A 23,979-nucleotide genomic window follows, 5' to 3' on the forward strand; every position below is an offset into this window, starting at 1 on the left:
GACACCAAGGGCCATCTAGTCCAATCCCTTATAATGCAGGAATCTCAACTAAAGCATCCAAGACAGATGGCCATGCAACCTCTACTTAAAAACCTCCAAGGAAGGAGAGTCCACAACCTCCTAAAGGAGACCGTTCCACTGCCAAAAAGCTCTTACTGTCAGAAAAATTGAGTCGGAATCTCCTTTCTTGTCCCAGTATATATAGGATTGTAGTCTACATCCACTTTGTCTCTTGAGTATGCAGATAGTAATATATTACACCCAGTGCTTTTTTTTTCTTAAAAAAATGTTTTGGGGGTACTCTCATTTTGACTCAAGAAAATCATCATTTTATAGTTCAAATCAGGGAAAATAAATGCAGTAAAAGGATAAAAGTACAAAGATTCACAAAATGTATGCGTACCCCTGCGTACCCCCAGAAAAAAGCACTCATTACATCTGCATATAGGTTGACCTAACCCACAAAGGCACACACCTCCATTGTCCCCAATGGCAGACGGATGCCAGCAATAACAGACATCTGTATGTACTGCAACGAGATTTCCTTTTCAGCATGCTTTATATAGGCTGAGCACTGTAAACATGAGATTCTTGCAAAACGTACTTTACCAGCAGAGTTATCTGAAGAGTTTTGATTAGTTCCATTTTATCTGTCAGTAACATAACCTACTAGCAGCATGCACAGTATGAAGGCAGGCATTACAGTTTGCTACAGTAAGTGTGATGGATATTTGGCTTAAACTTGTAGACATGATACGTACCACTTGTACAGTTGTGTGATGAAGTATTGGCAAATAGCAGCACAGATGGCTTTGCCCTAAGATTAGGCCCCACATGCCAGACGTGATCTGGGAAATTGTCATTTTAAAAATAACTTCAGAGCGAGTGCCAAGATTTGAGAGATCCATGTGTCTAATAAACAGACAGAAACGCAGCATGGCCCAGCGCTGGAACTTAGTTATTGGGATTATCCTATGGCCATGGAACCCAGCAAGAATTATCACCTCGGCCCAGCCAATAAAAATGGCATGCACCTTCACCACTTTCCTGAGTACTTTAAACGGGGGGATGGGTTTAGGTTGTAAAAAAAAAAAGTACTTAAAAAAAACCTATTCCAAAATAGCCACAGTCAGAGCTTGTCTACACAGAATATTACAAATTATGTCTTCCCCCCACCCCAAGCAATGGGTGAGGTGGCACAGTGGTACTGAAGAGTCTTCTCCCCCTCTGGTGGCCTCAAAGGCAAGAATAACAAGCAGTTTGTATTTTATAGTCCTTTTTATTCAGTCATCTGGTTGCAATATAAGAATCCATGTCTCCACACAAAGAGAGATATTGGCTACTCTGAGCTCCACCTCTTCCGTCCACAACAACATCCTGAGTGCCAATGGGAAGTCCTAGGAGTCCCATCCCTCTGCCTTTTTATTCTAGAATGCGGAGGGACCAACGCGCCCATGGAGATGGAGGATCCCCCGTACTCTCCAGGGAGGTCTCTGCCGGCTGCACCCTCCCCTCCCCTGCCTCCTCCATTATCTCGTAACTAGGCAATTCTTCCTTGAAAGGTATAGCATCTCTCTCTCTCTCTCTCTCTCCCTCTCTCTCTCTCTCTCTCTCTCTCTCCGCCTGAAACTGCTGTAGACAAGGGGGCCCTGAAGCTTCTCCCTCCTCCTCCTCCTCCTCCTCTTCAGAGGGAATCTTATCAGACTGAGTGCACACTTCCCAGTCTTCCTGTTCTGACCATTCCCTGCCACTGCCACTTGAAAGAGTATTTCAAATTTCAGTGGCACTGTGTGTGAGGACCGAATTCTGTGCCCGTCCCCCCGCCTCTTGCCTTCTGTTCTACTCAGCTTACTACATCAAAGTTGTGATTCTCCTGCGGCAACCCCTAGGCTCAGCTCCCATTGGGGTGCCTCTGCTCACATGTACAGGTAAGGGCATTGTTGCTTTAGAATGACATGTGCATAAATAATGTGCAAAATATCAAGCAAATTAAACTGTCAGCGAGGTGTTGAAACGAACCATGTGGTGGAAGTGTCAGATGGCCTATAATTTCGGGAGGCAAAGAGCACATACCGTAATGTAAGTTGTGGAAATGTAAGGCTTGATAGGAATTTATTTTTGTTAATGATGGATCATTTTGTTAGGTATCTTAATTTATAAGAAACAATGAGACAAAGAATAAGAAGGTGATGGTAAATTCAATCTGCGAGACAGCTAATACTATTTCAGGTGGGAGGATCTGGGTCAAATGTAGACCTGATGATGAGGGTACAGCTGTATTACCTGACTACTCTGCCTTTTTTTAAAATTCACTTGACGGGACAGACTTTGTTGGCTGTGTGCCCATGGAATAACCAAGAAACCCAATGAAGCCCTTTTTATTTGAAAATCCAGGAATCCTAGTTATGCCTTCATTTTCTCTTGAAATGTGCTCGCAGCACTATATAATAACTGCACATTGTTTATGAGTTGCTTCCATTGCCCATGTCTCTTTCTCCGATGTTGCATTTCTGTTGTTGTAGAGATGGCCATCTCCGTATGCACAAACATACACACACATATTATTTATTGTGCTAATGTCACTCTCCTTCTTTGGAGGTCTTTAAGCAGAGGCTTGACAACCATATGTCAGGAGTGCTCTGATGGTGTTTCCTGCTTGGCAGGGGGTTGGACTCGATGGCCCTTGTGGTCTCTTCCAACTCTATGATTCTATGATTGAGGATTTTGAGGATATTATCCTATGCATCAAAAGTGTGATGGTGGCAATTCTTTTTACCATGCCAAAAGTTTCCTATCACTTTCTTTTCTTCTGTCACCTTGCTTTCCCCTGCTGCAGCGAAGCCTTGAAGAACCAGGCTGCATTCTCCAGTCAGCTTAACATTTTAGTTTTTTCCAGAAGGGTAAGTGCTGCATGTGTTGGTGGCAACTGTCCGTTTCTCCCCCTTCCTTCTTAAACTCAAGAATGTTGATCTCTCACCCCTGTGAGCCGTCACCTGTCTAAATCTGTCCTTGTGTCAGATGCATATATGGAGAAAGTGAGTATGGCAACCAATGACGTTCTGCTTCTAAAATAGACCCAGCTCTCTTCACTCAGTTAAAACAATGTCCTCCAGGGAAAGATCCTCAAAGGACATTTGATCTCACAAGCTTTGGAATTCTTTTAAGGGACCTAACCCGGAAACCGCTCGGCAGCACCCTAACTCTGAGCCTATGCTCCTTGGAATCGCTAGGAGATGAGCACCTCTCTTAATTACAAGTCTTTTTCCAAAGAGCAGCAAACTATGGATAACTTGGAGAAGCAGCTTATTTGTCCTATATGTTTAGAGATGTTTACTAAGCCAGTGGTTATCCTCCCCTGTCAGCACAACCTCTGCAGAAAATGTGCCAACGATATCTTCCAGGTAGATGTATTAAACTTTTTAAAATTCCAATAAATGTTTATAAAACTTTCATGTTACAAAGGGGAGGGGTATCATTTAATAAACAGGATTCTCTTTAAAAGCAAAAAAATGAGAGAATTAATTTGGCACATGGGTTCTTTGTTATTTATTTTATGTGTGATTTTGAATCTGTTACATTTGTAAATGTCCCTTTTATTTATATAGGCTGAAATGTTATTTCAAGTATTTAGAGATATTAACACACATACCCATTCCTGTTGTTCCACAACACCTCTAAAAATGGCAAATTTCTCTCTAGCATAAGTTGTCATTATATTATTAGCTTCCAAGCTTGAGCAGCATTATATTTGCAGCTATTTCTCTTTCTGTGTACTTTTTGGGCAGTATTTTTCCTGGTAGTTTGGCTTTGATGACCTGATCCAGGTCCCCTGAAGTCATCAGTCACTGCATCCAGGTATTAGATCATATCTTAAGCAGATAGTGTGAGATGGACCTTGTGATGTGGAAGTGAGAGCAGTTGTCAGAAATAACTGTGAAATAATTCATGCTTAGCTTTACAACTTTGTTTATTGTTTGGCAAGAACAGGCCTCGAACCCTTACCTGCCAACCAGAGGAGGCACAACTGTGGCATCAGGAGGTCGATTCCGCTGTCCATCTTGTAGACATGAAGTAGTTCTGGACAGGCATGGAGTGTATGGTCTTCAAAGGAACCTGTTGGTGGAAAATATAATTGATATTTACAAGCAGGAATCTACCAGGTAATGGACCGATTTTTGTCCTTGAAGGATTGCCTATGGATGCAGGTTGCTGACTTGGTTGTGTTTGCCACAGGAACACATGAATTGGATTCCCCAAGCCCCAAATCAAGACTTCTATCATAAAACTGAGCTATTGCTGCCCATTCCCTGTTAGAACCTCTTTACCCTACCCCATTCTTATTTTAATTCCTCAAGTCAACCTGGAGCTTTTATCTCCAGCTAGCTATAGAAAGAGAAAGCAATAGCAATGAGCAGTGCTTTTTTTCAGGGGGTACTCAAAGGTATGCAGTACAGCACTTCTTTTTTTGTTGTTGTTAAAAAGTGTGGCACTTACTGTAACAACTTCATGGTAAAAAGGTAAAGGGATCCCTGACTGTTAGGTCCAGTCGCGGACAACTCTGGGGTTGCGGTGCTCATCTCGCTTTATTGGCCAATGGAGCTGGCGTACAGCCTCCAGGTCATGTGGCCAGCATGACTAAGCTGCTTCTGGCAAACCAGAGCAGTGCACAGAAATGCCGTTTACCTTCCCGCTGGAGTGGTACCTATTTATCTACTTGCACTGTGTGCTTTCAAACTGCTAAGTTGGCAGGAGCAGGGACTGATCAACAGGAGTTCACTCCATTACAGGGATTTGAACCGCCAACCTTCTGATTGGCAAGCCCTAGGTTCTGTGGTTTAGACCACAGCACCACCTGCATTTAGAAAAAAAAGCACTGGCAATGAGCACCATCAGCATCTGCTAAAGGTAGTGAGGCCCCCACATCTCTGGTGGTTGCTCAGCTGCTGATACTGGTTAGGATTTGCTTTGTATAAGAAGAAAGGTTTGCTCGCTTTACCCTTTGATTGGGAGCTTCATTTTACAGTACTGGATGCCACACAAGCGTCTATTCTTATTGTATAATGCTAGCAGCTCTAATCTGTTGCTTTATGGGATTTCTTGGCATAAAGCAATATGTAGAAAGGTATTTACTCCTTGCATCTGAGAAAAGAGCCTACAAATAATTCATCATGTCAGCAGTCTTTGCTCATGTACACACTCAAGAAAGTCCGTTGGTCTGTAGCCACAGAACCAAACGATGATGGATCACCCACCAAATGGATCACCCACAAAATTTCTGCGTCCATTTCAGTTTCTTCCATATATCCACCATACGTTACAACATTCCAGCACTTTTAAAAATAAAACATCAGAATCTACTGCAATGAATTGCTGAATAAAATCCTTAAATATTTCCCCCGGTTATGTGCGTTTTTCCACAGGACTACTTAGTTGCCAGGGTCCTTCTGTGTAGACTGGCCCAGAGAGCAGCTCAGCTTCTTCTCCTCTCCAGGTGAAAAAGAGGTGAAATGCGCTTTTATACAGAAGGCATTTGAACAAGTGCCACTTGCTTGACAAGCTATACTTGCTGATTTTGCTCTTCTACTTATGCAGCCACTGAAAGTGCGGAAGCTCTGCTTCTCCCCTCCCCCCCTTAGATGCAGGGGAGAAGAGCTTAACAAATCCTCTCTGGGTCAGTCTACAGGAGCTCTGAAAGGACATGGGCAATCAAGTAGTCATCATAGTGGCATGCATAAATGCACCCATAGCTGGAGGAAATGGTTTGTTTATTTATTTAGTTAGCTTTTTTTTTTTTAAAAAAAAAAGAGCATTCAACATGAAAAGAGCAAAGCTGAGTAGAGAAATAGAAAAGAAAAACACATCATATAAAAGCAATGTAATATCATTATCATCAAAACCAATATGAAACAAGATTCATGTGATCTCATTGCTTCCCACACAGCCATACTAACACTAACCTGGGAGTGCCTGTTTGAAGAGTGTTTTTTTTCAGCATATGCAGAAAGACCAAAATCTGGTTTCAAATCACTGCCCATACATGCACTGAAAGCAACAGTTTTCTGTTGATGATTTATTGCAAGGACACACTCAAATCACTTAAAGCACTTGTCCACCTGCTTCCACAGCATCTTTCTCTAAGCTCTAGATCATGGGTAGGCAAACTAAGGCCCGGGGGCTGGATCTGGCCCAATTGCCTTCTAAATCCAGCCTGTGGACGGTCCGAAAATCAGTGTGTTTTTAAATCAATAGAATGTGTTCTTTTATTTAAAATGCATCTCTGGGTTATTTGTAGAGCCTGCTTGGTGTTTTTACATGAGTAGAATGTGCGCTTTAATTTAAAATGCATCTTTGGGTTATTTGTGGGGCATAGGAATTCATTTTTCTTCTGCTTTTTCTCAAAATATGGTCCAGCCCCCCACAAGATCTGAGGGACAGTGGACTGGCCCCCTGCTGAAAAAGTTTGCTGACCCCTGCTCTAGATGCTGGCCTTGCCAAATCCGATTGCGCTCTCTCTCTCGCTCTCTTTCTTGCTCTTTTCATAATTTCTTTCATTGACATATTATGTGCGTATTATGCCAATACCAAAACGATGTCAAACCAAACCTAGCAGCACAATTTTATACATGTCTACTTGGAAGTAAAGGGACGCAGGTGGCGCTGTGGGTAAAACCTCAGCGCCTAGGACTTGCCGATCGCATGGTCGGCGGTTCGAATCCCCGCAGCGGGGTGAGCTCCCGTCTTTCGGTCCCAGCGCCTGCCAACCTAGCAGTTCGAAAGCACCTCCGGGTGCAAGTAGATAAATAGGGACCGCTTACCAGCGGGAAGGTAAATGGCGTTCCGTGTGCTGCGCTGGCTCGCCAGATGCAGCTTGTCATGCTGGACAAGTGACCCGGAAGTGTCTGCGGACAGCGCTGGCTCCCGGCCTATAGAGTGAGATGAGCGCACAACCCTAGAGTCTGGCAAGACTGGCCCGTACAGGCAGGGGTACCTTTACCTTTACCTTTTACTTGGAAGTAAGCTAGTCCCTGCTAAGTGTGCACAGGACTGTAGCTTTAATGATGCGGATATTTTCTGGCTGCCTCTTCATGGAGCATTGCAGAAGAAGGGATGCTGTTTTGAAGAATAGAGAGCATCTCTTCAGTGACGTTTCTCTGGCTCTGTAGCACTGTAATTGAAATCTGAATAGGTTCCCAGATATTATTGTGCAAAAGTCTTCCCTTGGGAAAAGGCTGTATGCCAGAAACTGAAGAGCTATGTTATTTCATATAATTGAGCCTGTTCCTTCTAGGATGGCAAGATGAGAGAGAGAGAGCAAGAGAGCGAGAGAGAGGGAGAGATGGAGAGAGAAGAGGTCTCTTGAACCTTTAACAGTTGTGTAGAAAAGGAAATTTCCGTCTTCTACACAACTATTAAAAGTGCAGGAAGGAACTTTTTCTTTCCCCCCTTCGTTTGGTCTTCCTGGTTCCTTCTCCATCTTGACAGCCGGGCTATTATAATCTAAGAGAGTCCATAAGTTCAATACTGTTCAACACTGATGTTTGGCTTGGAAGTCAATTTGGCACAGAGAAGCCATGGAAAGGGTTAAGCACCTATCGGCTCCCTCTGCCATTTCTCTGCTCTGCATCTCCCCCTCCCCCTTGCAACACACCCTGCTATTTTGCTTGGTAATTTAGAACAATTATCAAGTTTATGTGTAGAACTCTTAAATTGCCCCCTTAAATTTTTCATACCTAATTTGATTACAGTACATATATGGAGCCTATCTTACTGTGCAGGTCTCATTCATTTCCTCCAGTTCCATTTCACCTTTAAGTGCTAGAAACCAGTACATGGGAACTTCTGAGTGCAGGATCAGTGTAGTCTAGGGGGAACCTATTATTGTGTACATGGGTTGAAGACCAATATAGAGTAAAAATGGGCATATTGTGAGAGGATTATACATACTGAATCTCTGAAAAACAGCCTCTGTAAACTTGTGCAAGGACTAAGTGTTAATTTATATATTTTTTAACTGTTGCTATATCTGTATTGTTATAGCTAATTGCAAATTCAAATGTATCCCTATCGTGTTTTATGACTTCCTTGATATTGTATGTGGGCTGGAACTTGTCTGTGACCGAAATAATAAATTCATCATCACTTGTGCAAGGAAACAGACAGGAATTCTTTGGGGGTGTTTATAGTACCATCTGAGAGTGCAAGGAAGGTTTTTTGTGTGCACATTTCACAGCTCCTTCCCCCCACCCAGCTGTTCACATCTGTACGGCTTCACCAATGTCAGATTGCATCCCTTCTAACATGAAGCAGCCCAAAACTGGGACACAGATTGCAGCCTCTCAAAAGTGCCTTTTTGGGACATGGCACCCCAAAATGCATATTTTTGAGCACCATGCCCCCAAAAAGTACAGCCTGAAATTATGCAAGATTCCAGCAGCCATTTTTTCGGGGCAGTTGACAGGCATGAGATTAGTGCAACACCAAGGGGCACTGGCGGGGTAGAGATGTTTCTGCCCTGTGCAAAGGTATTCCTCTTCTTCTTTGGCAGTCACTCATAGCCGAATAAGATTGTCTTCCGTGAATATGGTCTTAGTGGTGTGTCCATAGGCCAGTTCTGGCTCCACATGTCCTTCCACAGTGGGGACATAGGTTTCTAGGCAGGAGTTGATCATGGTGAGGGTTTGCCAAATGTGCTCGTTTCTCCCTTTCGTCCTGAGTTCAAGTGTCTTCAAAGTCCATGACACCTTTGGTAAAGGCTGTTCTCCAACTGGAGTGCTCACAGGCCAGTGTTTCCCAATTGTCAGTGTTAATACTCCATTTTTTAAGATTGGCCTTGAGAGAGTTTTTAAACCTCTTTTGTTGACCAGCAGCATTATGCTGATGTTCACACCTTGGCTAGATATGAATTAGGAATGACTGCAAGAAAGTTCAGGAATTTTGGATATGAATTTTGAATAATATTGTGTAAACATGGTTTACAAACCCAGCACTGGAAACACAGTAAGTGCACAGTAAATGGAAGTGTGAACCCAGCATGTTTTCAGATTTACCTTCTCTGTTCCCCGTGTCATTCTTTTGTATCGTATTCTTCTGTTGAGGAAAGACCATAGTTAGTAGAAAAGTGTATTACTCGCATATAGAAAGTCCCAGATTCAGTACTTGGCATCATGACCAGGATCAGGTATCAGGGAGAGCTACCATAAGTCAGAGTAGACAGTATCAGGCTAGATGAACTGGCATTTTGCCTATTTTATTTAATCATTTAATTTTTTTAAAAGTGATGCTGATTGGGCTTTGGTTTTCTTCTTCTTCTCGGTGAATTGCATTCACAGGCCTGAAAGAAAAACTGAACAGCCAATGTGTGAAGAACATGAAGATGAGAAAATTAATATTTATTGCCTGAATTGTGAAGTGCCGACATGCTCAATGTGCAAAGTTTTTGGTGCTCATAAAGATTGTGAGGTTGCTCCCCTCACGAATGTTTACCAAAGACAGAAGGTAATTTGTTTTTTTTAAAAGGCTTCCTCTTAATGCATTTTTATCAGTAGAATTCTAGTAGTTTTTGAAAACAAATAACCATAATAAAATTCTCTCCCTGGTGAGGTCCTCCACCAATGTTGCGGGATTGCAGTTTGATTGTCCCAGTTGAAAAACCCAGTCAGAACTGTATACCATTGATTATGTGTGATGTGAAACTCAAAACGGAAGGGCCCTACCAAGGTCATCTTGTTGAAGTCCTGTGCCCTGATAGGGTCTTTTTGACTTTTCTAAATCTACCCAGCCTTTTGTTAATACTGGTACATGCATTACAACCAACATGTTGATTAGCCTGTGACATGGAAACCTTCCTTACCAATGCAAATTGATAACACAGCCAGGAATGTGAGGCACTGACCAGTCCAAATGGTGACTTGGGCAGCTTTCATACACCATGGCCATGTGGCTATGTGGAAGAATTTATCAGCGTTCCCCTCAGAGCTCCCACAGTGTATGAAATAAACATGCCTTCTTTCTTTCTCTCATTTGTTCTGCCAAACAAAACTCCTTATTTTCAGACCTAGCTCTAGGCTTTAGGGGTTCCCCAGCAAAATGTACTTTGGTGAGCCTCCTTCTACCTTGGTGGGTTTTCTTGGTGACATAGGCTTTTATTCATGGTCATTGCAGGTAGCAGTGTTCCAATGAAACTGCCATTTTAATTTCCCACAATGCCCCTGAATGTAGCATGGCTCTGGTGCATTGGGGAAAATTTAACTGATCGATTCCAGATTCCCACTGTGGAAAGTGACCATTATAAATGCCCCGGAACAAAAAAGTGGTGTCTTAGTAGCAGCCGGACGTAGCTGTGTGCTAACACCAGCCCCAATTATTAGCTTTATGATTATTGTTGTTGTTCTCCTCTCAAACCTTACCAGTTTGTCGTTTTCTTTAAAATATAGTGACCAAATGTGCACAATATTTGACCAAAGATACATATCCTAGAGCCAAGAAAGAGAACATACTACTTTTTATGAATCAGTATATTTATGCGTACTTTTCAATTAATAAGGAAATGTTTTGTTTTGCAAGTAATTTCTTGAGTATGAAACAGAAAGGCTGGGCTATGCTCCTCGAATCCTTTGCTGCCATCTGTACGATATCTCTTTATTTTTAACCCGGCATTCACTAAACAGCTGTTTATTTGGACTATCCTCTGGAGAAATGCAGCTCAATTTCTTGAGAGTCCTAGTATGGCTGCCACTAGACAGAGCCAGTTTACAAGTACAGCCTTTGAATGGAACCCATAATTATATTTATTTGTGAACACTATGGCTGGGTAGATGCATTTGGGGGTGGGGACATCCAGTTGAATACACTGGAAGCTGTCCATGGCTTTCTCCTTTCTGAGATAATTAGAAAGAAATGATGTTTAACAAAGATATCTGTGAAATCCATGAATATGCATATCAATGATTATATATCTGCTAGAGATAATGTAAAACCTATATATGCGTCTCCTCCCAAATTGCAAAATTTAGGCGGTGGTTCAAATACTTTGTATTCAAAGCAAAAATCCCTGCAAAATGAGCAATTCAGATAGGCTGGAATAACCTTTCAAGAAGCAGTCTAGAAATAATTTCAGAAGGATAAAATAAAATCCTGCCAATCAACTTTTAATCCTATTCCTATAGGAACAAGATCCTTTAATGAAATAAATTGTGGTGCAGATTAGCTTCATTTACTGCAAAAGTATATTTTGGAGTATTTTCATCTCTTTGGGGTTTTCAAAAGTAGAATTTATTGTATGTTCCTATAGTAAAGTATGTACATTTCCCCCAAAAAATATTTGTGTGGGAGTGAGGGGCAGATATCGTTTCAAAAATGCAAACAATAAGGCCACAGAGTTTTATGCTCTCCTTAAGTTATGTTTATTTTACATTATAGTCTGAACTCAGCGATGGCATTGCTGTATTAGTGGGAAGTAATGACAGGGTGCAAGGAATTGTAACTCAGTTGGAAGAAGCCTGCAGGACAGTTGAGGTAAGAAACACAATTTAGATTCTACCAAACTAAATTCTGCTTCAGAATTTTAATTATTGCATATTTACATTGTTATACAGTAGTACCTCGGGTTAAGTACTTAATTCGTTCCAGAGGTCCGTTCTTAACCTGAAACTGTTCTTAACCTGAAGCACCACTTTAGCTAATGGGGCCTCCTGCTGCTGCCACTGCGCCGCCGGAGCACAGTTTCTGTTCTCATCCTGAAGCAAAGTTCTTAACCTGAAGCACTATTTCTGGGTTAGCGGACTGTGTAACCTGAAGCGTATGTAACCCGAGGTACCACTGTAGTCTGTGGTAAGAGCAAACAACTTCGATGATGGTGTAGTTTTAAATGTCTCATTTGAGACTTTTAATCTCATTTACTCTAAGAGGTGTGACAGGAGAAACACACAGTTTTCAAGATGCACAGAGCTCAAAAGCATGGTATGTTATACACTAGCACAATTTATGCCATAAAGAGCACCATCTTAACCATTTTTAAATGGATCATGTATTCATTTGCGGCCGACATGGTGAATGCTTCATCCAGATTATGCTACCAGCAGAAGCCAGGAATAACAAAGGTGTCCCATGACAGAAGAGCCTGTCAACCTTACAGCGTAGGCAATGGATATGTTTAGTAAACAAACCCAGATGACTCAAGCAAGTGCACTGGGCCACACCCACTATGAAGGGAATGAAGAGTGCAGTCGCCAGCTAATGCACTGAAACTTTCAATCCACTCACTTATTAAATTTCTAGCCCACCGTAAGGTTTCAGAGCAGGTTGCCACAATTTAAAATTCAAGTTTAAAACAAATGGTTGGCACCTGTCTGTCTCAAGAGACAATGGAATGTGCCTCTGGGGATGACGACAAACCATTGCGTAAGCAGCACTGAAGAGACCTCCCTGGGGCGCAAGTCTGAGCCGTGTGTATGGAGGTCCTGGGCTGCCCAGACGACAAGACCAACCTCCCTCAGCTTCGTTGATGTGGTGCAAAGGAAAGCAGAGCAATATGTTTGGCACCAGCTTGGCTGCAGGAATTGCTGGTGTCATCCGACTGTCTTAGGGACTCCATTCCAGATTTGTGTAGGGTTTACTCCTTGGTCTTTTCTTCTCCCAAACAGATCCTGCAAAGTAATGGTGGTTTTGGTACAGAGTTTTCCTTCTCCCAGATGGGCTGCATTCCCAGGTTGATGGGACCCATCTGCCCCTCAGTTCCCTCTACAGCATGTGCAGAAACCTCCTTCATAACTGTTGGACCCACTATAGGTCTTGTCTAGTCAATCCATTGGAGCCTGTCCTCACATGGAGGGGAAGTCCCTAACTCACTAAGGGTTTGAGACCCATTCACTACCCTCATCTGGTTTAGCCAACCAGCTGAGGCCATTTCCCATGCTGTAGTCGTTGTTGCTTGCTGACAGCTTTTAGGAGCCACAGGTGAGAGCTGAGTGCAGGGTGGGGACCAACGGTGGACAAACTACCCAGAATAAACATGACGTGTCCACCACCAAAGTTACTACCCTTTCCCTAACACCCCATGCGCCCCTTAAAGCAAATTACAGCCACAGAAATAGGGTGGATCATGGGAATATACATTTCAGGTGTGAAAGGCCAGGGTAAAGAGTCAATTCATAGTCACTGATAGCTTTCTACAAGTAAAAAAGTTAAAGGGTCAGCTCCCCCTGTCAACAGTTGACATCCACTGAGAGAGAATGTGTTGAACGGGCAGGAAACACTTACATCACCATTCTCACCCATGTGGTAACAATATTTACATGGAAGTAGATTTCACGCAAAGGCTTACCTAGCCTTATGATGGATGAGGTGAGCAACAGCAACCTTGCACTCAGTCCCAGGTGGTTTGGAGCCACTAATTGTATTTCCTACAATGCTGCTAATGTAGTGTCTGTCTGGGACATTGTGAGAAATTATAAGGGTGGCCCCAATGAGGGCTGACTCCAGGTTTGAAGGAGCAATAATCAATGCACTCAAGGCTAGCCTAATGCATTTTGTCACTTGAGGCAAAACAGAAAATGGGTCTCCCTGCCTCCACTTAAGGTGACCAGAGGCAGCTGAGGGAAGCCCTGGCACATGGAAGGTGACAGAGGAGAATAAAGGAGGCCAGAGACGAGCAGGTGGCAGAAGCAGTGGCCCCATTCTTCCCAGGGCCAGGCAGTGGCCACAGGTGAGAACTGCAGGAGGAGGTGAGTGGCACACTCCTCGGGGGCCTGGTTCTGCCACCCACCCAGCTGTCCCCAGCCTGCCACCTGAGGAGACTGTGTTGTTGAGGCTAATGGGCATACAGGCCTCAATTCACTAGTGGGTTTGGCAGGGGTGCTAAGGCTGCAGAGGTTTACTAGGGATGGCTGAGTGTTTGCTAAAAATAAACTAACAGGCAAACAAAAGCAAATTCTCAAGTCCAATTTCCAGTTTGAAATTGGATGACATAATGAAATCGTGTGTATGCTTTCCCATTGCAGAATGAAGCCTTTCTCAAAGGGTTACTTTCCTGCTGTTGCCAGACCTACATGACCTTGGTTAATGACCTGCCGCTTGCCGCCATTTTACTTCAGGATCCTTAACTCCCATGAGGGTCAATTAGAGAGTGTCAGTGCATAATTGGAACACCACGTGGTTTGCTGACTCTGCATACTTATTCCGGATAGGTCAGAAAGGGCATCTGAAACCTGCCACTCCTCTCATGACATTTTTCAGACACAAGAAGAGGCATTTCTCTTTCAAGATACAATCTTAAGATCAAATGTAGGCCCTGCCCTCCCCATTTTCTTCCCCACCCCGTAAAGAAATGGCGCAGAGTGCAGGCTCCAGCAGGAGATTGGAAAGAGGATGGGTGCATTTTAACTTCTTTTTTCTCCTTTGGCATCCCACCTCTAAATCAGCTGTCCTCCAGATGATTATTGTCTTATGTGAGCAAAGCACCAAAAGTTACCTGGGGGACAAATTTGTAGGGAGAAGATTGAGGAGAAGACTGAAGTTGCTCCCTTTCCTGCCCCCATCAGTCCATCATGTATCGTCTAAACCTCAGAAAGCAATGCTGACCATGTTCTAGACCAGAGCTTTCCAAACTGTGTGTTGCGACACATTAGTGTGTTGGCTGCAGTGTACAGGTGTGTCGTGCAATATGTTTCTGTATCTCTTATAAGGGGATATTTGAGCTCCAGTTTGCTAGCAAAACTGAATTACTGGGTAAAAAAATGATGCATGTCTAAAAATTGTGTCACCAACATGAAAATTTTGGAATGCTCTGTTCTAGACCGTGGTACTTCTGCCTGTGAAAGTAGGCTGGACCGGCAAGTCCTGCTATCTTTAGCTATAAGGAGTTGACTTGTGACAAGTATAGAAAGCTAAAGATAGCAGGAATGCAAGGAATTGATACTGATAGTTAAGAGTGTGAAGCATGTAGACCAGGGATGGGGAACCATAGCCCAGGTGTGAAAAGTGCCCCCCAGGCCTATTATCTGGTCTTCAGGACCTTCTGCAGGCCATGCCCCCTCTGGAGACCCCTCCATGCCATCCTCAAGTGCCTTTGCCTGACTGGAATGTGTTTTTGAATTGTCATAATGCCTCTTGCTTGCCTGGAGGGAGAGTAGTGTACATGTGTAGAAACCTCTGCTTTTCCATGTAGCCTACTATATAAAGCTAAGATTCACACTTGTTACTTGTTACCCACTTGTCTTGCCTCTGGCCCCACCATCAGCTGGTGCCCATTGGGGCTGGTGGGGTTGAAGGCAGGGAGTCAGAGCCAATAACAAGTAGAGCCAACTGATTTTGTCCCCATCCTCCTCGTAGAAGAAGCTGACAGTCAAGAGCCATTCTCTTGGACTGGATATAAGTGGGGGATTTTTAAGTCCCACACAGACTGTGTATTGGCTATACTAGGGTGTGTGGCGGGGGTGTGTGGGTGTAAGACTACATTTTCTCATGGACAACCCCAGTGGAGGTTGGCCAATTAGGGCCTATGGGGCACTGCCCCACCAGTCTGCCCTCAGCTTGCCTCCATGTAGGCTCACAAGATCATCATCATTTTCATTCATTTCTTTTTCTGCCATTTGTTATGTGCCCAGAATGGCTCACAACAAATCAAATGAATAATAAATATAATTTATTTAAAAATGTTCCTGCACGTGCCTCTGGGAAAGTGCACAGACAGGGACTGAACCCGGCACCTGATATTCAGAAAGATTCTTCCTTTGAGCATAGTATTTCTGTATATCTAATAGGATTAAATAAAACCACAGGAGAAATGGGCAGGAGAAACTGCAGCTGTCTCAGGGAAGTGAAAGATAGAGAACAGTTCTCTGGGTTGTAGCCCAGCAACTCTTTCCACAGGAGGCATTAGACAGGAGTAGTAGGACTTACACCACAAATAATGCTGTGAATTTGTCTTGAAACCACAAGCGCCTTTCATGAAGTTCTTGCAAAATATTTGCATCACTAATGTTAACAAACCGACAAATAAAAACACATGATGGGCAACTGGAGCTTGCAGAGAAACCCATCTTAGACTGAGGTCCAAACTAGGTGTGATGCAGAACATCTCAGAACATAATCTGCTTCATTAAAAAAAATGAAGGCCACATGAGGCCTGAATTGGATCAGGACCATAGCATTGGGAGAGTAGGTAAATCCTTTCCTCCCATACGCTCTTTGCATTTAAAATACCGTATTTTTCGCTCTATAACACGCACCAGACCATAACACACACGTAGTTTTTAGAGGAGGAAAACAAGAAAAGAAAAATATTCTAAATGAAACAGTGGGTGTATGATTTTTGTGGTTCATGCTGTGGCCACAGACATGTGATCTGACAGTGAGTTTGGAGTAGTCCAATGCAAAAATCCTGAGGATCTATGTGGATCCATGCTTTGTAACCACGTTTTTGCACCACTGCGACCCTAGGCAACAGTGGGTGCGTGATTTTTTTGGTGCAAGATGTAGCCATGGACATGCTATGTGATCTGATGGTGAATTTGGGGTGACCCAATGCAAAAATCCTGAGGATCCATGTGGATCCGTGCTTTGTCACCACGTTTTAAATGGGGAGGGAAGGAAAAACACAGAAGGGACAAGGAGCACAAGAGGGGTGTGCAGAGAAGCAGCTGGCTAAGAATGCAGGGGAGGGGTTTAACGGGGGAGGAAAGGAAAGCAAACGTTCCCCCCACCCACCCAAGCCAGCCCTCTCTCTCTCTCTCCCACCTGCATGTTTTTCGGCTGCCTGCGAGTCCCTAGAGCACGGAGAGGAGGAGGTGGTGGGCTGGAGCCTGCACGCAGTGTGACTAGGAAAGAATTAGAAGGAAAGACTTGATCCTTTCCTTAACCCTCTGCTTGCCAGGAGGGCAGGGGATTCCCTGCTCTTTGTTGAGTTTGAGCAAACACAGCAACAGAAGCGGGTGGGCAGTAAGACCCTGAGGCAGAATGCAGGAAAGCAGCAGCTTCCGCCTTCCCTCCACCCGCCCGCCCGCCCGATCTTATTTTTGCCTGATTTTTGCCCCGGCGCTCCGGCGAGTCAGCTCCAGGGACCACACATTCGCTCAATAACACGCACAGACATTTCCCCTTACTTTTTAGGAGAAAAAAATCTGCGTGTTATAGAGCAAAATTTATGGTACCCTTCCCAAAGCTGCCATCTGTCCCTCAATGGGAAACGTATGATTATACTAAAGAAAATCTGATGATCTCCATATACAGTGGACACTCGGGTTGCGAACATGATCTGTGTGGGATGCATGTTCGCAACCCACAGCTGCACGTCTGCGCATGTGCGGGTTGCAATTTAGTGCTTCTGCGCATGCGCAACTGCCGAAACCTGGAAGTAACCCGTTCCGGTACTTCTGGGTTTTGGCGGTCCTTAACCCGAAAAAACACAACCTGAAGCGTCTGTAACCCGAGGTATGACTGTAGTGTTCAGGAGGACTCATCTTATTCTGCATTTCTCCTGAAAGCTATCCAGTCCCTACCATCTAGGACAGGAAAGGCAGAGGCACGTGATACAGGATTGGAGGAACAACCCAATTCAGTTCACATTTAAAGGTGAACCTCCCTGTTTTGTACTTTCCAAAACAAGAAGCAAGTCCACACACAGCCATCCTTCAAAATTTGCATTTCTCTGAATTTTACAGTGCACTCATCAAGCCAAGTCGTGTATACAATAATGCATATACCAGTGGAAAGTGTGCACATAAATGCATACACTACTGAAAATAACACAGAGAATGCATTATATCAAGGGAAATGGCTTTCAGAAATGGATATCTCTCTATATATATGCTATATTTGCGCCAGTTTGTCATCACGGTGTTATCATTTGCTGGTTTCCAAGATTCTAAAGGCAGGAATGGGGGTGGGGAGAGAGAGAGGAGGAGGACAGGCAGGAAGAATAATAAATTAGTTGGTTAGGAGGGGAGGTTAAGGGAAGGCCTTGGTTGGCGAAACAAGGGTTGTTATCTGTGTGACAGTTTTAGTTCTCTGATGATTGAGGGGGTGGGGATAAAGTAAGAATTGGAGAAGGGGCTAGTGGCGCTGTGGGTTAAACCACAGAGCCTAGGACTTGCCGATCAGAAGGTCGGTGGTTCAAATCCCTGCGATGGGGTGAGCTCCTGTTGCTTGGTCCCTGCTCCTGCCAACCTAGCAGTTTGAAAGCACATCCAACTGCAAGTAGATAAATAGGTACCGTTCCAGCGGGAAGGTAAACGGCATTTCCGTGTGCTGCTCTGGTTCGCCAGAAGCGGCTTAGTCATGCTGGCCACATGACCCGGAAGCTGTACACCGGCTCCCTCGGCCAATAAAGCGAGATGAGTGCCGCAACCCCAGAGTCGGTCACGACTGGACCTGATGGTCAGGGGTCCCTTTACCTTTACCTTTAAGGTGGCATGTAGAGGAATGAGGGAAATATGTAAGTGTGTGAAACAGTTTTAGAGTTCTGGTGACAGGTGAATAAAGTTGGAGAGGAGGAGTAATTGGGGAAAGGACCGATGGAAGTGGATGGGGTCAATTGGGACATTTGCTGCATAGCCACCCTCTCCTGTTAATCAAAACGACATACAAAAATTTGTTTCTTCAGAGCAATTCGCACTGAAATGTTCATGAATTTTCATGAGGATTAGTTTAATTTAAATTCGCAAAGTGCTCCAGAAATGTGGAGAACTGAATTTAAGTATGGAAAATGAGAAACTCAGATGACCAACACTGACAGATTTGTTTAACGCAATATGAAACTGAATACTAGACATCTCCCCAAGTTTCTTCCACCAGTTTCTTTGGGGAATTTTAATAAGGAAAGTCAGAGGAAGGGAAGGGTTAAGCCTCCCTGCACTGCGGGCCTCAACCAATTTTGAATGCTCTGTAGTTACTACCGTGGTACCTCGGGTTACAAACACTTCGGGTTACAGACTCCACTAACCCGGAAGTAGTACCTTGGGTTAAGAACTTTGCTTCAGGATGAGAATGGAAATCATGCCACAGCGGTGCCGCAGCAATGGGAGGCCCCATTAGCTAAAATGGTACCTCAGGTTAAGAACGGTTTCAGGTTAAGAACGGACCTCCAGAACAAATTAAGTTTGTAACCAGAGGTACCACTGTATTACTATTTCTTTTATGCTGCAGGAGATCTTGATCACATTATCTGCCATGTCACATCTAACTCTGCCCTCACTATAAGCCTTGTCAAAAGAACCCCAATCTCTCACGCAGATACACCAAAAGACGAAAACAGCTAAAATGATTGAACCTTCAACACCAAGTGAAAGGTTGTAAATAAAAAATACACAGGGCAATAAGGTTTAAATTCAAGATACTGTGGCTCTAATTAGCAGGAAAATCCATTGTAGTTCTTCATGTAACCAAAGCAAAGAAGAAGAAATAATATACCAAAGGTGGTTCAAAGTCTCTAAAAACCCCGAGCCAAGGAAGGAAGGGAAGAAAAATATAAGCAGTTAAGTTAAAACTTTGTTGTCAGGAAGGCTTTGCACTGCAAGGATGAAATTGGTTGCTATCAGGGATTTGCAGACTGAAACAAGCCTTTCAAGTAAGTTAACTGAAGAAATTAGAATCACACCAAAGCAGAGGCTCCTTAACACTGAAGTTTTAGCAAACTTAAACAAAAACCAAGACCTCAAAGGTTTGTAGAGAACGATACATTTAAGAAACAGAAGCAATCTCCAAGACCAATGCTGTATCTTTCCAGCAATGACTCACTCACATGCAATGCTCTCTCTTTTCAACTATTTTCCAAACTGGAGAGATTGAGATACTCGTACAGCCTTTCACCTTCATGATGTTTATGAAGGCTTTGCATCCATAAATAATAATAAAATAAGCTGTTAAGATGTTTTCTGTGAGGAGTGATTCCATAACCCAATGATTCTCCCTCATTTCACATCATCTCCCTCTCTGATGGGCATCAGTTTGACCTTGAAATTTGTCAAGCTAAGAAAATCGCCTAGAGCTAAGAGACACAAACATTCACCTTCCTGTTCTGGTTTAAAATGTGGATTCCAATACATTGCACAGCTGGAATCAAAATGATTTAAGCAACCTGGAAATGGCGTTCCTGATTCTTTATTACGATAAACTCTTTTCTGACCTCTGCTTAAATTAGTTCACTGAAAGCTTTGAATAAGGCTAGGCTTCTAAAATAGAATATCTGATTATTTACTTTTTGTTTCAAATGCAAAGGCAGATCCTGCTGAGCTATATTTAGCTTTTGTAATCGGCCCAAAGTTTTTGAGTATTCAAGTTATGTTAAGGAAAAATATGTTTCAGACTATTTTAAATAATTTTGATGTGTTTGAGAGTAATAATGTGTATAAAAGTCTACCTACTGGAAGAAAATACTTTAGAAGCTGATAAGTTTCATATTTTTAGAATGTGCTACATAATTATGTAGAATATTTTTATTTCCTAGCCTTGTCTTTTAAAAATATTTGCCATATTCAACATAATCTGCAACATTCATAGTTTTGATGTATTTTTCAATACATTTAGGATTAGTGCACATTATGAAGAAATTCCACGCCTCCCTCATTATTTTGGAATACTAAAAACTAGAGGTTCTCTCTTCAGTTGTCTAATATGGTACATTTTTGTTCAAACAGATTTCATTCAGAGAAGCCCCTTGGCCCTTAATAGCCATTGTTCAGGATTATTTATTTTCACAAAAATACTTTGTTCAGAAATATTTATTTGATAAAAGCGATTTCCAGAATAGTAATGCAATAAAATGCAGGTGACATAACACATTTTAACGTGAAGCCAATTATTCACAGGATTGCTGCAAAAGGCAGAAGGAGCAACTATGTGAAAAATTTGATTATTTGTACTCAATACTGGAAGAAAGAAAAAGCGAGATGACACAAATAATCACAAGGAGCCAAGAAGAGAAACTGGAACATGTCCGGTCTCTGATAAAAAAGTATGCCGACCATTTGGAGACAGTGTCAAAACTAGTGGAATCAGGCATCCAGTTTATGGAAGAGCCAGAAATGGCCGTTTTCTTACAGGTATGGAGCTTCGAAAAAACCAGGAGGACATAGGGTCTTGCTAACCTTTCCTATGTTGTTATTTGTGCAATTCTAGTGACTGTTCATACACGTATGGCCCTCATCTTACCATTGACAAGAAACAGTTGTTTTAGTATCTCTGGCACACGATGCATGCAGGAAAACAGAAGCTATTGTGAAATGTAATGTAAGGCAGGGTATAGGGAATAATCTTGATAAAGTCTCCAGAAAGCAGCAACATGTTTTGGGCACTGTGACATCACAGTGAGTCTATGTAATTTGCACCTTTAAAAATATTTTGATAGCCCCACATATTATTAATGGAAGTTCTGGCCTAAAGCACAGGGTGAGGTCCAATGGACACTCCCCTCCCTTTTTTAAAAAAGAGAAAAATCGCAGCTCCTACATCAGAAGATAATAATGACTGCCTTATTTCAGAAGATGACAGCTCTGCAAAGAGATGCAAGTACACTGTTTCATATGTTTGCGGTTTTGAGCTGGGAACTTCCACCTACACTATTCTATTCATAGATCTCATAGATGAAGTCAGGGCTGGGTTAACCGTTATGTTAAGTTCCACTTAAAGCTCAGAGCCCCGGGTAAATTGAGTCAGTTTATGTGGTATAATTATCTTGGAGTTCCCCAGTGTGAAAAGTGTACCTGTCCTGTTCCTTTATAATATCCCCCTTATCAGCTTATAACTGATGATTATCTCACTCATTACTTGACAGTGAAGCAGTGGCAATATTCACAGCTGCAGGGAAATTGAGAACATTAGTAGTCTGCTGCTGCTTAGCCTGAGGAACAGAATGACGATGCTTTCTGTATTGAGGAAAATGTTCAGTATGGCATGTAGCAGACAGATACAGCAGCCCATTGCCTCCATGTGTCTGCCTGTGTAAGTGCATGCATAGATATCTTCCTGTGCAAAGGTAGTTGTAAAGATGTACCTTATGGGTCAAAACATAGGGGGTGGGAAGCTCCTCTTGTCAAAGCCCATGATAAATTCCTGATCATGGTGAAAAGTCCAACTCCTGCATTTGTTAAGCATACATTCTAGAACTCCCTATAAAAATTAACTTGCAATGTGTATGGTACAGCTCTGTTGCTGTTTGGTGGTCATGTTGAAGATGGGAGAGGGTGGTTTAGTGGCAGCTTTTAAAAATTGTTGTGAGCTATTGATCCTCACTGTTTGTTTCCTATGAAATTCAGATTGCATTTCAAATTGCTTTCTTTTTCCTTGTTATATTCACCTTGAGGCCGTTTTGGCCTAAGGCAATTAATAAATAAAGATATAATAATAAATGTACCTTAAAGTAAGAAGAATTTAAGAAGTAACTCATTCCATTGGTTTTATCTTGTTTTTCACAGAATGCCAAAGCGTTGCTACAAAAGTAAGTTCTTCCCTTTTGAACCAACCTGTGTATTTTTCACAAATATCACAAGACACCAATTTTAAAAATGTTCCTTTGCAATCTCTAATGCAAATGACACAATATTTCTGTTTTAGAATTACTGAAGCTTCTAGAGCATTTCAGATGGAAAAAATAGAGAATGGCTATGAAATTATGAGCCAATTCACTGTCAATCTCAACAGAGAAGAAAAGATAATAAGAGAAATTGACTTTTACAGAGGTATGTGCTTTCTTTTCTTTTCTTTGAAACCATTTGCTTTGTTTTTAACCATGAAGGTGCACAATTTTTGTGAAGACATCCTGTCAGGAATATGGCAGTGAGGCCTGTTTGACATTTCACAAATGTAACAAGGCCGTTTTCCATGCCTCATAATCAAAAGTAAACTCTCATGGAGACTAACACAGCACACTGAAAATATAATTTTTCTTTAATAGAATCTGGGGCTTTGGTCCTTCGTGATGTACATAACCATTTTTTTTTTTTTTTTTTTTTTGAGAGTCAAACATCCTCTCTGCCACTAATGTTATTAACCTCTGTCTGGCCTGTTTATATGACTAGGCAGAACCACAGCTTACCAAATAGTGATGCACGGGAGAACATTTCCTTGAATAACGGTGCTCATATAACGTGACAAGAGAATGGTGGCTTACTGGTATGTACGTGCACATGCCAGAAGGACTTAATTGTCCACAGTGTTATTCTGCCAGTAATATTAACTCACCAGGGTAATTGTGTAAATGCAAGAAAAATTAATGTGTGTTTCCATGACTGTTGCCAAGGAAATATACCAGTACTTATGGTATGTGTTTGTATACCGAAAGCTGGAAGACCCTATTATACACCTCTTGTCACTTCAATCAATATTTGCTGTTGTTGTTGCTTTCAGTCTGCCAATGATACATAACTGATTATGTCCTGTCCCCCTCCCCATTTGTATTGTGTTTCCTTTGCATCAAAATGAATGGGGTGGAATAATAGAATGTTAAAGCAATTTATGCAATTAATTACATATATTGCGTATGTTATGTAACTTTGCCAAGGTGGACATTGAGAAGAATAATGTAGTTTTTGGTGCCACAGAATGGAAGCAGCCTTGCATGCGATGAACACAGGCCAAGATGGATAACACTGCCTTCTTACATCCCTAGAATTCATAGCTTCTTTGTTGCCATCTTGAAATATTTCTAGCATCATACATTTCCTTAGGTACAGTGGTGCCTCGCAAGACGAAATTAATTCATTCCGCGAGTTTTTTCGTCTAGCGAATTTTTCGTCTTGTGAAGCACGGTGTCGGAAAAGTTTTGGAAAAGCTTCAAAAATCACCAAAAACCTCAAAAAAGGCTACCACACCACGTTCTATGAGTTGCTCCTCGAAGTCAAGTCGCAACTGTATTAACGGTGTTAAGAAAAAGGAAACAAACTTGCAAGACGTTTTCGTCTTGCGAAGCAAGCCCATAGGGAAATTCGTTTTGCGAAGCAGCTCAAAAACCGCAAAACCCTTTCGTCTTGCGAGGCATTCGTCTTGCGG

General features: G+C 42.5%; 1 protein-coding gene across 1 annotated transcript in view; it reads left to right on the forward strand.

Moving 5' to 3' along the window:
* The first annotated feature begins 3,083 nt into the window (after positions 1–3,083).
* Positions 3,084–23,979, forward strand: part of TRIM55 (tripartite motif containing 55) — a 40,727-nt gene continuing 19,831 nt past the window's right edge. The window contains exons 1-7 of the mRNA XM_081205332.1: positions 3,084–3,401; positions 3,988–4,160; positions 9,330–9,495; positions 11,419–11,514; positions 20,802–21,035; positions 22,407–22,429; positions 22,546–22,670. Of these exons, the coding sequence (XP_081061458.1) occupies positions 3,234–3,401; positions 3,988–4,160; positions 9,330–9,495; positions 11,419–11,514; positions 20,802–21,035; positions 22,407–22,429; positions 22,546–22,670 (985 nt within the window). The 5' untranslated portion in view covers positions 3,084–3,233. The remainder of the gene's footprint in view (positions 3,402–3,987; positions 4,161–9,329; positions 9,496–11,418; positions 11,515–20,801; positions 21,036–22,406; positions 22,430–22,545; positions 22,671–23,979) is intronic.

Source organism: Podarcis bocagei (assembly GCF_964188305.1).
Source record: "Podarcis bocagei genome assembly, chromosome: 8".
Lineage (NCBI taxonomy): Eukaryota > Metazoa > Chordata > Lepidosauria > Squamata > Lacertidae > Podarcis > Podarcis bocagei.